This window comes from Carassius carassius, chromosome 28, assembly GCF_963082965.1.
Source record: "Carassius carassius chromosome 28, fCarCar2.1, whole genome shotgun sequence".
NCBI classification, from domain to species: domain Eukaryota; kingdom Metazoa; phylum Chordata; class Actinopteri; order Cypriniformes; family Cyprinidae; genus Carassius; species Carassius carassius.
This window is the reverse complement of record NC_081782.1, coordinates 3,450,005-3,463,139: the sequence shown is the minus strand read 5'-3', so window position 1 is coordinate 3,463,139 and position 13,135 is coordinate 3,450,005. Positions and strand designations below refer to the sequence as shown.

Here is a 13,135-nt window from a genome sequence, read left to right as displayed (position 1 = left end):
GAAAAGAAATCAAAGACCACCTAAAAACCTCTCTCTTTCTCTAGACATCAGCTCCTTTTCATTCTCTGGTCTGTTCCTGTCTGAGAGGAGGCCGCTGACCTTCTCTGTGTGCTGACAAATCAGTTTTTCTCTGCGATCACCTCCTTTATTCTCACTGTCTTTCAGTCTTTTGTTGTTCCCTCTTACTCTTACTGCACATCTATCTCTCTCTCTCTGTCTTTTTTAACCCCCTCTTGACAGAAAATAAAAGACGAATTCAAAGGCAGAAGGAGTTTTCTCTGCGCGCGCGAGAGAGAGAAAACAATACAGAAGTCACAATGAATTTGGACTAAAAAGTTTCAAGCTTCAAAAAAGTTGTGAAAGTACCATAGTCAATGTGACTTGTACATGACAGGTTTTCTGTAGTCATACAATCACTTTGGTTGAGAAACAAACTAAAAATTAAGTTTAACTATTTTCCACCATATGATTTAAGGGGAGAAAAATGCACAGATCTATTGCATGGATTTAGAAAACTTGAAATACACAGCACTTATCATATGGATTCATTACTACACACACACACACACACAAACACACAGGTGCTCAATAGGTTCTTCACAACGATGCCACAGAAAAAAATAGAATAGAATAAAAGATGCAAAAGACATTAATCATATGAGCTACTTTAAAACTATTATACTATTATAGTATGTTTGGAAATAAATAAATGGATTAAGTGAGTGTGTGTGTGTATACAGTGTATATATATAGAGAGAGAGAGAGAGAGAGCGAGAGAGATAGAGTATATCATTTTATAATAATTTTATTACAAATTTTTATAAAATTTTATAGAACGCTTTTTAGAATTTTCTGAGTCATCAGATTACAAGAAATTTGAAGGGAATTTTCAATAGGAATTTGAAGAGAAATGTTTGACTTAAAACTTGTATCTTTCACCATTCTTGTAGTACTGGTGTTTTTGGTGCAGGAGAAATCTGAAGCTTGCTTAATATTTCCTATTTTGAGTAACATGAGGATGAGTTGGCTGTTTGTGTGCGAACTGTCCCTTTAAGACGACTGAATCAGCGCTAAATTTGACTGAAATTCAGTTCAGCCGAGGCCACACGTCTCCTGACGTTCCCTTGTAAGACTTCCAGAGAGTCCATTAAGTCTGGTTAATATAAGGGACTGTCAGCGAGCTGCAACATTATATCAATGTTAAGTCGGTGCCGTCCTTCACGCTTCTGTCACGCTCCTTTTAGAAAAGGAAGAGCCGGCGATGAGAGAGACAGTGGGAGATAAAGAAGTGAGGGAACAGAACACCATCCAGACCAGAAACAGCTCTCAACACCTCTGGAATGATGTTGGACTCGCACACACAGGACTCTTTCTGTCTGCGTTTCCTCTGCAGGTCGTCCCGAGCTCTTCAGGCTGAGCTTTAAACTCTGACCTGTTCCTTTTATCCTGCTGTGTGTTTAAACCATTCAGGCGTGTCGGAGAAAACGAGGCCACAAAAAGCTGGAACACGAAACACAGTTCAACACAGACTTTCCCTAAGCTCAAATAAAAGGCACGAGGAAAAAAAAGCAGGAAAGTGATGAAGAAAAGGTGAGAGAGATTGATTCCTTCCTCTTCTGTCCTTTTCTTGATTACACACAGGACATTTTATGGCTCAGAGATTGCTTATTCAAAGCTCAGGAGATGAGATCAAACAAATGCATGTAAAAGAATGCAAAAGACAATAGCCAAATCTAATATTTTTTTATTATACAGTTATGGCACTTTTAAAATAAAGTAAAATAAAAATCTCAATTTGCTCTTTACATTTTAGCTGACAGGAGAAGCAATTGAGATATTAAAGAGAGCAAATTTGCAGGCCATCTGTACATCGCTGAGCCAAAAAAAAAAATACTGCATAATTTATCATTAAAAAAATGATTTTATTTTATTATTACTTATCCTTGCAACTTAAAAATCTAATGTGCAGTCTGCTTTTGAAACTCTATAAAGGAGACACGATTTAATATCTATTCTCAATTTAATATCATTTCTGTTCAGAAAACACGAATGAGTTTGTAAAGATCCATGAAGGAGCCACGATCACGGCCCCTGTGTCTTCATGGCTTCCTGTGGAAACCCAGCTGTCAAGAGTTTTGATGTCTTAATAAATTTCTCCTCTCCAGCTGTCAGCCAAGCGTCAGAGATGGATGAAAGAGTAAGTGACCTCTGACCTGCCCCAGACCTCTTCCGCAGCTCCCCCAAAACCCCCAAAACTCTCACAGAGCAACGACAGATTCCTTTCAGCACAGCGTCAGCTCAACAATAGCATCGCCTGCATCACACAGATACTTCCACATGCACTGCAACTCCTCAGAAGAGATAAGTAATGCATTACTTTCTTTCTTTCCACACTATATCTACCAAGGTAACTTTTGAATGAATGAGATTTTGTATTTATTGTATTTAACAACATATTTCTTCATAAAATAGTCAAGTAGACCTACAGAAATCACGAGCTCTTTGGTTAGACATGGCTATATAATGTGCAAAAAGTGCCTTTGTTTAGGTTTATTTTTAATTAACTGAAAGACAGTTTTATACTGGTGGGTAAAAACTTTGTCCACTGTGAAAATAAATAAATAATATAATTAAACTATAGAATTAAATACAAACAAATCAAGCAATGCATTTCTATTTTAAAAAAAGACATCGAAAGAAAGACAGATACAATTATTCATTTTAATATTTATAGTGTACATATAATAATATAACTTCAAATTAAAATAAATATATAAAATTTATGTAAATTATATATAAATATAACATTTGTTATATATGAATGTAAAACTATATTTTATATTTAAGTAATATTTACAATATTATTTTATAATATTATAACAATTATAACATTTAAGATTATATTTCATTTATGTAAACAAATCTAATTAAGTTATATATTATTTTCATAAATATATATAAGATAATATAACATATACACACGCATTCATAAATATCCACTTATATCCATCTACACACACACACACACACACACACACATGAAAGTGTCTCTATGCAAAGTGTAAAAAAAGAACGTCCACAAAGTGTTGCTATTCATAGTTTTCAATCTTCTGAATAATTAATGCAGACTCAAATACTATCAATATTCATGAAGGCTCCACTAATAATCTGTCTGTAACATAATTCCCCTTCAGAACCATAAGGAAACCTGAAACAGCCCCAGATGACTGCACTTGAGTCCAGAGCGAGAATGTAACCTTTGATCTGTGACCTCTCAGGTCAAAGGTCATGGGTGGTGCCGGCTTTCCCTTATCATCACTATGGAAACCACGCAAAGTGTTTGCAGTGCGTCTTTGCGGCTCTTCTACAAATAGCAGTACATGTCTAGAAGCCATTAAGCACAAGAGAACTCCAACTTTTTTTTTTCTCTGTCAACACTTCTGTGTGATGTGTATTTATTATTGTCACAGGCTCTTATTTGGCTTGATCTATGGCAGAATGAAATGTCAGTTTTAAAGATAATTACATTTTTTTCTCCTCCAACAGATCCATTCATCACACTCGCGGTCCTCTGCCATTTTTAGACTCTGGATAACATGCCTCGACTCATTCCATCTTTCTCTTGCTCTCTCACACACATCCACAGTGAGTCACATCCTATTATGTGGCATGAAGTCGCCAGAAATCTGTTAATTACAAAGTCCAGAGCCCAACTAGTATGATTATAATGAAGTTATTTCCATGAGAACGCTCAGCAGTCGTGGATTTACTGCTTCTTTTACTCTGTGTTTGTAATCAGCATCTCTTGTTCTCATGGGAGGAGAGTCCTCAGTCCTCTTTATAACACAAGCACAATGCTGATAAACCAATCAGAAACACTCTTATTACCACCTGATGACAGACTCGTGCTTGAGCAGAGAAGAAATAAGACACAGGGATGGATGGATGGATAGACGGAAGTCACAATGCAGAAAAGAATTAAGAACCCCTTTTGAATTTCAGTTTAGTTCCCGAATATGAATTGAGGCCATTCAAACAAAAATTTAAATTAATTGAAAAATGTAAAGGAATTTATACAAGCATGAAAACTTGTTTGCGCCACTGAATAAAAAATAAAAAAGGCAATTGTGACTTTTTATCTCACAATTTGGACTTTTTTTCTAGCAGTTGAGAGTTTACAGTATGCAGTTTGGACTTTATAACACGAAGTCGCAGTTGTACGTTCGTTTTTCACAATTGCAAGAAAAACGTCAGAACTGAAAGATACAATTTCACTATTTTGTCATTATTCGCAATTCGCAATTTTGTCATTATTAAGTGTAGCCAAATAATGACATTTAGTAACTTTTCATAACGGTATCCTTACCGGATGAATTTCAAATACATCTGCGTGCAGAGTTGTGTTGTGAAATTCGTGAAAAAACTGTGAAATTTCATAACTCTAAATGGATAGTGTTGCAATTTTGCAATTCTTGTCCAATTTATACCCCAAATGCACATTTTACCTAAACTATCAGGTAAGGGTGACAAGAAATAATACATTGTGTATATCTATGCTTTGGTCTCTGAGAGTTAAAAAGACTTGAAGGTTAAAAAAACAGAGACAGTGACAACTCCCTTTGGGTGTGACCAATGTGATTTAAAATTCCAACTCATGAAATGAAGAGAAATGTGTCTGAAATGTGGCTAGTCTGAGTGTAGCATCAGAAGTGTCTTACCCTGGCATTGCTCATTCCGTTCCTCATATCCAGGATTGCACAGGCAATTCCCAATAGGCACCAGCCACTCTCCATCTGCGCCGCAGTACATTTTGGGAACCTCCTGCTCCTCAGAGTGATTCACACAGGAGCCGCGCACCTCCACCAGTGACGACGTGTCTGCTCCGGTTACCGTGTCAGGAAACTGTGCTAGGTTCCTCACGGCTAACGGACACTTCTTGTAAAACACATGAACGGAAACCAGTGCGATGCAGGCTCCTACATCCTGGAAGGCCAGATAAAACCCCGTGTGGCGCAGAACGCCGACATCCCGAACTTCAGTGTTCAGCTTCATGATCCGATCACCAATATCCACCTGCGTGAAGCTCTCGTCCGCCGCCACCGTGTCGATCTTAGAAAAGAGGCTCTCGTGAATGTAGCGCTCGTTATCGAAGTCGGACTCGAGGTAATAGAGGTTGAACGTCTCTTTGCATGTGCCGATGACGCCGGGCAGGCTGTTACAGTCACGCAGGGTGAATTTAATCTCGATGTAGATGCGCTGGGCCGGGCCGCGCCGGATCCAGTGAGTCCTGAGCCAGTTGTTCTGATTGGGCTCCAGTACGTTACACACCTGGTATGTTCTGATGGGGATGTTCTTCTCGTCCATGATGCTCACCTCTTCCCACTGCACCAGACAGCAAAGAACAATTTTAGAAATGAAGAAAATCAAGATGATCTCAATGTCAAATTTAAATCTTTTTAAAATGCAAAATACGTGAACTATGATCCAGAATATTTTCTGACAAAAATTGTGTTCATTCTGTGGTAAACTTCATAAGTTTATTCTGTTCAAATATTTATCTGACTATTTATCTTGCTTTTTGAAAACCATGTTACCTAAACATGCAAGTGAGAGGTTTTTTTTTCTTCACATAAACTGTTCATTCACTTTGCATTTCAATTTCCTAACTATCTGTCAATTATTTGTTGATATGGCTGTGTACCATTCACGAACAAATGACTCTTATACAGGTTCTTTTTAGTGAATCAGAAACTTTGCAGCAGTTAATAAACAACTGACTGATGAATTTTAATCAGTTCTCTCACAAAGTCATGACTTTATATTAGTTTTTTCATTATTGTTAATAACAGTCAAAAGTTTGGAATATTTTTTTTTTCATTTATTTGAGCAGAAATGCAGTAAAATGCATGAATAAAATGTGCCAAATGATCATGACAATAATTGAATTTCACCTGTGAGTTTTTAACATTACTTTGACTTTAAGCATTGTATGCTATGGCATCATATGTCCTGTAACAGATAATATTTTGTGTAAGAATAGTATTGACATTTTTTGTTTTAAAATTAGTACATTTGTGCTTATTTGTTTGATTATCCATACATCAAAGTACAGTATTTGTCAATCAGTTATGACAGAACTCCCAATGCAAATGTAAATAATCAGATTCGGCTGATTCGGAAGATGTGAAAACTGGAAAAATCTTCATCGGAGCATCTCTATTAAAAACCGATGACAGCATAAAGCTGGAGGCTCATAAGACCCCACCAAAACAACAGAAAACAGCCGATCAGTTAACTAAACAAACATGAGGTCATCCAGAGTGAAAACAGAACTGAACCTTGAGAATCTACAGAGTAAATATAGATCTAAAACATAACATCTGTTTCCCTTCTAACAGGCTTGAGAATACGTTTGCCTGAACTAACCTCAGAAAATCATCATTACTCTTCTTCTACTAGCCTCAGATACAATAACAACTCTAGACAGTCATTAATGTTTCACAGCCTACAACACTTCTCTGCGTCTGCTAAACCAGCATTACAGCGTCTGATTGGACTCACTGAGTTTTCATCATCTAATCAGCACTAATGACTTGTATTAAAGGAAATGACCACCATATAAACACATGCAAATTTAACTGCTGATACCCAAGAGTCTAAATGGGAAATATCACATATTAACTTACACTAACAGTCAAAAGTTTGGAATCGTTAAGACTTTTAAATGTTTTTTTTGTTTTGCATTTATTTGAGCAAAAATGCAGTAAAATGAGCAATATTGTGAAATATTGTTACAATTGTGAATATAGTTTTAAATTTAATTAATTTCTGTGATGCAAAGCTGAATTTTCAGCATCATTACTGTACACTTCTGTGTCTTTCAGTAATATGATTCAGTTTTTTAAACTGAAATAATATCTGACAGTATTACACTTTTACTCTATTTTTGTAAAAAAAAAAAAAAAAAAAAAAAAAAAAAAATATATATATATATATATATATATATATATATATATAGCCTTGTTGAGCATGAGACTGAAAAGCATCAAAAAAAAAATCTTAATTATTCCAAACTTTTGACCGATCTGTATTAACGACCATTTGACCTTTAACTACATGTGCATGTATTCATTTAGCAGACGTTTTTATCCAAATAGAGTACAAATGTGCACATACTGTATCAGTTAACAGGCACAGACCGATCTATCAATTTACCAAGTTATTAATAAGCAATTTTCAGAAAGCAAAAAAATAATCACAAATCATCCACGGTCCCATTAAGATCATCCCGACAGATTTAAATAGTCTCCAGGAATTAATTACTAATTGAGCATTTGTGCGATAGTAAGACTGACAGCAATCCGGTGTCCGTCAGAGAGCGTGATCGTCTCCGTTCGGCTCGTCCCTTCATCTGTGTAACTACAGAAGCCCTGAGGAGCAGCGCAGAGATAAGAACCTGGAGCTGCTGATAGCAGGACGAGAGGAGAAAGGAGCTAATTGGCCGTATTAAAGTCTGAATATCCGCCCACCGTCCGTGCCAAATGCCTGTCCATCACGGAGAAGATCACAGAGGGAGAGGAACTCAGGAGCTCAAAGAGACTTGGATCGATGCGAAAGGAAGCCGAGCTGCTCCGGAATGAAAGAGAATTCTGTGTTTTATTGAATCGCTGATGTGCTAATTTAGATGCACCTGATCTGAAGATGTTAAACTGCTAATTGGTAATGAGGGGCTTCGAACAGTGCAGAAGCATACATTATCGGACAGAACCCGCTGACCCCCTCGATCTAAAATCACACACACACACACACACACACACACACACACACACACACACACACACACACAGAAACTCAAACAGACCTTTTTTCTGCCTCTGGGTTGCCAAGTCTCTCCCCCCTACCTCTTTTGAGAGAAAAGGGATAGAGTTTCCTAACAAAGGGCATTTCTGTCTCCCTCAACTATTTAGGAAATTTGACGCCCGTCACTGTAAACTAGCTTTCCAAATTTACATCCCAGAGAAGTGGAGAGAGCAGGCTGATCTCACTTGTATTCATACGTTATATGAACATTTTTGGATGCTGAAGCAAACATTATCAGCACGCTGACAGCGTCTAAAATGTAAATGCTTTTATATACGAGAAGTAAACAACCTTGAGGCTCTCTGAAGACTGGAACCAAAATTGTGAGGGTACAACGAGGAAAATAAAGGTTCTGAATGTTTTCTGTTTGTTTTTTTAATGGTGATGCTATAGAAGAACCATTTTAGGTTCCTGCCGAGGGATGAAAAATAAAAAAGCTAACTGCAAGTTTTTATCTTAAAAACTCCCACACCTTTTTTTCGTTTACAGCAACTTCTCGCAATTCTGACTTTTTGAGAATTGCAATTGCACAATTGCAAGTTCTTATATTTCAATTCTGAGATTAATCTCAATTAATACCAATAAAGAACCTTGATTTTTTAAACTGTACCACCAAAGTTTATTACTTAAAGACAATTCCATGGAACTTTTCAGTATATAACAGTCTAAAAAGACAATATTAATGGTAAAAATATTTATAAATGAACTCCAGATGGGTCTAATAAAAATAAAGTCACCTGCACTCTTTGTATTGCTGAATTAAATTATCATCAAAGCAGAACAGAATGAAACTGTTACAATGTAGAATTAGTTAAATTAATGGTGTTAAACATCTTTAACTCCTCTCATTTATTAGAAATGCAATGCAATTAACCTATGAATGTAATAATATATCGACGTCAGTTTAGATGTGGCGTCTATCTAAATGTATGAAACGGTGTTCGAACTATACGTATGAATACTAATGAGGTGAAGTTGGAGGAAGAGGGACTCACCCCTCCTTCGGTCGGGCTCGCGACCCATGCCAGATCTCCCTGAACTGATCTGGAATCCAGCAGCGTGACTGAAGGAGAAAAACACAGAGACTTGAGAAGACTTGCATCTTATCCACAGAGACAAAACTGATGCTAGGATGAAGCTGGAAGCCATGCATCTCTGATAATAATGACAACAGCTGCAAACGCCGCTGAAAAGTGACAAGTGCACAGAGGTTTGAACAAGCACTGAACTTAGTCAAAAATTATCAACATTTATTAAAAATAATAATTTGCAAAATAATTAATCAAAATGTAAAGAAAAGTGTATTGTTTTCTTAAAAGTTGTGCAAAGTACAGTAACCACTTTTAAAAAAGCCCTCCAGTCTTCACAATAAAACTCATTCTGACAATAAGGCCAACAAATCATCTTCAAGTTAATTATAAACTCATATACAGTCTGTGTTATGATGCCAGACATACTTTGTAGGCTATTGTTTATATATCCAGATAACAAATTATTACTAGCCTTTTGCTAAAAAAACGCCCAAATCACTTTAAAGTTAATGCTTAAGATTACAAAAAATTGAAAAACTAAATAGAGTATGGATCAATAAAATAATTAATAATTATATGTCAAAAATGTGAAATGTGATTAATACATAAGTGGCATACCTCTAGTATGTATAATATGTAAGTTAGTTGTGTGCATACATAAATAGTGTGTACTTTATTTATATTTCCAGACATCAGTTGCAATAAAAACTTCTAATGTTACAAAAAAGCCTTAGTGATAATGTAGTAAAAATTATAAATAAGTTTGCGGGAGCTGGCGCCCTAAACTTTTCCTCTTTATTCAGCCCCTCTCACCTTCATTCGCCGGAGGATTCCTCGGAGTGGACAGACCTGCACAAATCCCCAGGAAGAGCGAGGCGAGCGCGTTAACAATCCCGGCCATGAGCGCCATTCGTCCCTTTACTGTCTCTCCGTTATATTCCTCGTGCTGCTCCGCGCGACTGATCTGCAGAGAGCGCACGAGACGCTCCGCGAGCTCTGCTGGAGGGGGCGTGGTTATCTCTAGTGACGTACCTGTCAATCAAAAACAGAGCGGTGGTCACTTATGTAAAATATTTACTGATTAAATTTGTCATTAGTAGTAGCATTTTTTTTATTATTATTATTATTATTTTTTTTTTTAAAGGAGATTTAAAATGAAATAGTTTTAACTGTGTAGTGGAAAATGAGTTTTAAACATAAGTGTTGGACGCAAACTGCAATTATTTAGTATTAAAAAAAAACATTGAATTGTATATAAATATAATTATAAGTAAATATAATATGATCATGTATGATGTATGATCGCGTAAATAATATTATAATTATATAATATAATCACTACAGCATTTCATTTTTATTTCATTCTTCAAAAAGCGATCATAATTTTTGATGAAATACATTAGATAGATAGATTTATGTATATAATTGCATATATATATGTGTATATATATATATATATATATATATACACCCACAATTTCTGCCGGCCCGGGACTCGAACTCACAACCTTTCGATTGGGAGTCCGACTCTCTAACCATTGGGCCACGACTTCCCACAATCCCAGTAAGACGACAAAGAATATGTGTGTGTGTGTGTGTGTGTGTGTGTGTGTGTGTGTGTGTGTGTGTGTGTGTGTGTGTGTGTGTGTGTGTGTGTGTGTGTGTGTGTGTGTGTGTGTGTGTGTACACAGACTATTTTGTATTTTTTTGTACTTTGTTGTGTAATTGGGATATTTTAAATTACCATTTTAATTAGGCCTATTGTTTAAAAATACTTACAAAGTTTTCAATATTTATCAAATATACTCTGTATTTTTTAATTATTTGTTTGATATTTTTAAACATGAATTACATTACTAAATGTTTAAAGTGGTGATTAAAATGTTATAATAGTCCTCAAGAATAAAACAATAACTAACATAAAATGATATTGATTCAAATATATTATTATTATTACTATTTTTATTATTACTATTAGTAGTAGTAGTAGTAGTATTGTTGTTGTTATTATAGTAGGACCAGTAGTAGTAGAAGTGATGGAGGACGCTGAATCACGGGCTGATCTTGTATCGCCATCTAGCGTCCATTTTTTCGACACAACAGGAAAAAATTTTAAGCTCGAGTGGGCGACGTGCCACACATCAAGACAAAAATAACAGAAGGAAATAAAAGAAAAAGAAACCCAATGTGTCTATATTTAGCTGTTTGTGCACCAGCTGAACTTTCACCAGACTCACTGTGTGTGCTCAGGTTTGATTGACAGACTCGTCCTGGATGAAATACATGAATATGAAATACAGCACTGGACTGACAGTCAACAGGACATTGAAAAGTGAATATATTTTTATTAGAGTGGTCTGCAAGACAATTATTGTACAATAAACTGTAAATAAAACAAAGATTATTGGAGTATGTTTCACGAGAAAATATTATGTACAATTTTCTATGTGTTTAATTCATTGTGGTACTTAGTGCTGTTAAACGATTAATTGCATTTAAAATAAAAGCTTTTGTTCACATAATGTATGTGTGTGTACTGTGTATATATTTATTTTTGTATATATTAAATACACACACATGCATGGATATATTTAAGAAAAATATGTTATGCTTATATATAAAATATATTTTCATATAATATAAATTATATGAATATAAATATACACATGTAAGTATTTTCAAAATATATACTGTATGTGTATTTATTTAAAAACTTTTTTTCTGGATGCGATTAATCATTTGCGGCAGTAGTTACTTAACAAAATATGTGAACCTGGACTATAAAATCAGTAATACATTTTTTTTTTAAATTGTTTTGATATGTTTATGGTAGGCAATTTACAAAATATCTTCATGGAACATATCTTTACTTAATCTCCCAAAGATTTTTGCCATAAAAGAAAAATAATAAATTAATAATTAATAATTAAAAAACAATTTTGACCCATACAATATATTTTTGGCTTTTGCCACGAATATACCCGTGCTACTTATAACTATCACACAAGATGAACAACATGAAGCTTTCTGATGTGTGAACACAACATTTCTGTGAGTAACTGCAACTGTAACATTTTATTTTAAATAACATTGTTTTAATACTGTATACATTCTTATTTGATTTGATAAAAGTGATTATATAATTTTATATTTTATAATTATATTTATTGTGATGTTTCAAATTTGTAATAATAATAATAATAATACTGTTATTAAAATGAATTATTATTTTGGTAGATACATTATTATTATTATTATTAGTGTAAAAAGTAGTTACAGCACTAAATGGTCGGTTCCACCAAGTGAAAATATTGTATTGTACAAAATCATGTCTATAATAAACCTGATGTTGATTGTCTTGTAATTATTGAAATATGAATTAAATTTGCAAAATTGCTGTATGTCCTGTGGAGATTTGTGCATTTCTGCATCTGCATTTGTGAAAAATTAACTTTATTATCTGTTTGATACTTACAGTTGTGTGAGGTAACAATAAATCACTAGTCCCAAAATTATGTATTTATGAATCATCTAAATCTGTGCCAGCATTTAGCATATTCATGCCACAGATAATTGATTTTGTTTGCCAATTTTAATGTTTACTGCAATAAAAACAGAAATCCTCAGCTAAATTTTAAATTTAGCCGGCAGCCATATCACCCTGGAGCCCAAGACCGGTTTCCCACTGAAGCTAAGCAGGGCTGAGCCTGGTCAGTACCTGGATGGGAGACCTCCTGAGAAAACTAGGTTGCTGCTGGAAGAGGTGCTAGTGAGGCCAGTAGGGGGTGCTCACCCTGTGGTCTGTGTGGGTCCTAGTGCCCCAGTGTAGTGATGGGGACACTATACTGTCAACAAGCACCGTCCTTCGGAATCGGATGAGACGTTAAACCGAGGTCCTGACTCTCTGTGGTCATTAAAAAAATCCCAGGATGTCTTTTGAAAAGAGTAGAGGTGTGACCTCGGCATCCTGGCTAAATTTGCCCATTGGCCTCTGACCATCATGGCCTCCTAACAATCCCCATATCTGCTGATTGGCTTCATCACTCTGTCTCCTCTCCACCAGTAAGCTGGTGTGTGGTGGGCGTTCTGGCGCACTATGGCTGCCGTCGCATCATCCAGGTGGATGCTGCACACTGGTGGTGGATGAGGAGATACCCCCAGACTATGTAAAGCGCTTTGAGTGCCTAGAAAAGCGCTATATAAATGTAATGAATTATTATTATTATTATTATTATTATTAAATT

At 35.5% G+C, this 13,135-nt stretch overlaps 1 protein-coding gene across 1 annotated transcript in view; it reads right to left on the bottom strand.

The window, feature by feature from the left end:
• LOC132107715 (ephrin type-A receptor 4-like) overlaps nucleotides 1–9,873 on the bottom strand; it is a 35,226-nt gene extending 25,353 nt beyond the window's left edge. Inside the window, exons 1-3 of the mRNA XM_059513870.1 lie at nucleotides 9,705–9,873; nucleotides 8,856–8,923; nucleotides 4,719–5,382 (exon numbers count right to left, since the gene is read on the bottom strand). Coding sequence (XP_059369853.1) covers nucleotides 4,719–5,382; nucleotides 8,856–8,923; nucleotides 9,705–9,801 — 829 coding nt within the window. The 5' untranslated portion in view covers nucleotides 9,802–9,873. The remainder of the gene's footprint in view (nucleotides 1–4,718; nucleotides 5,383–8,855; nucleotides 8,924–9,704) is intronic.
• Nucleotides 9,874–13,135: the final 3,262 nt, after the last annotated feature.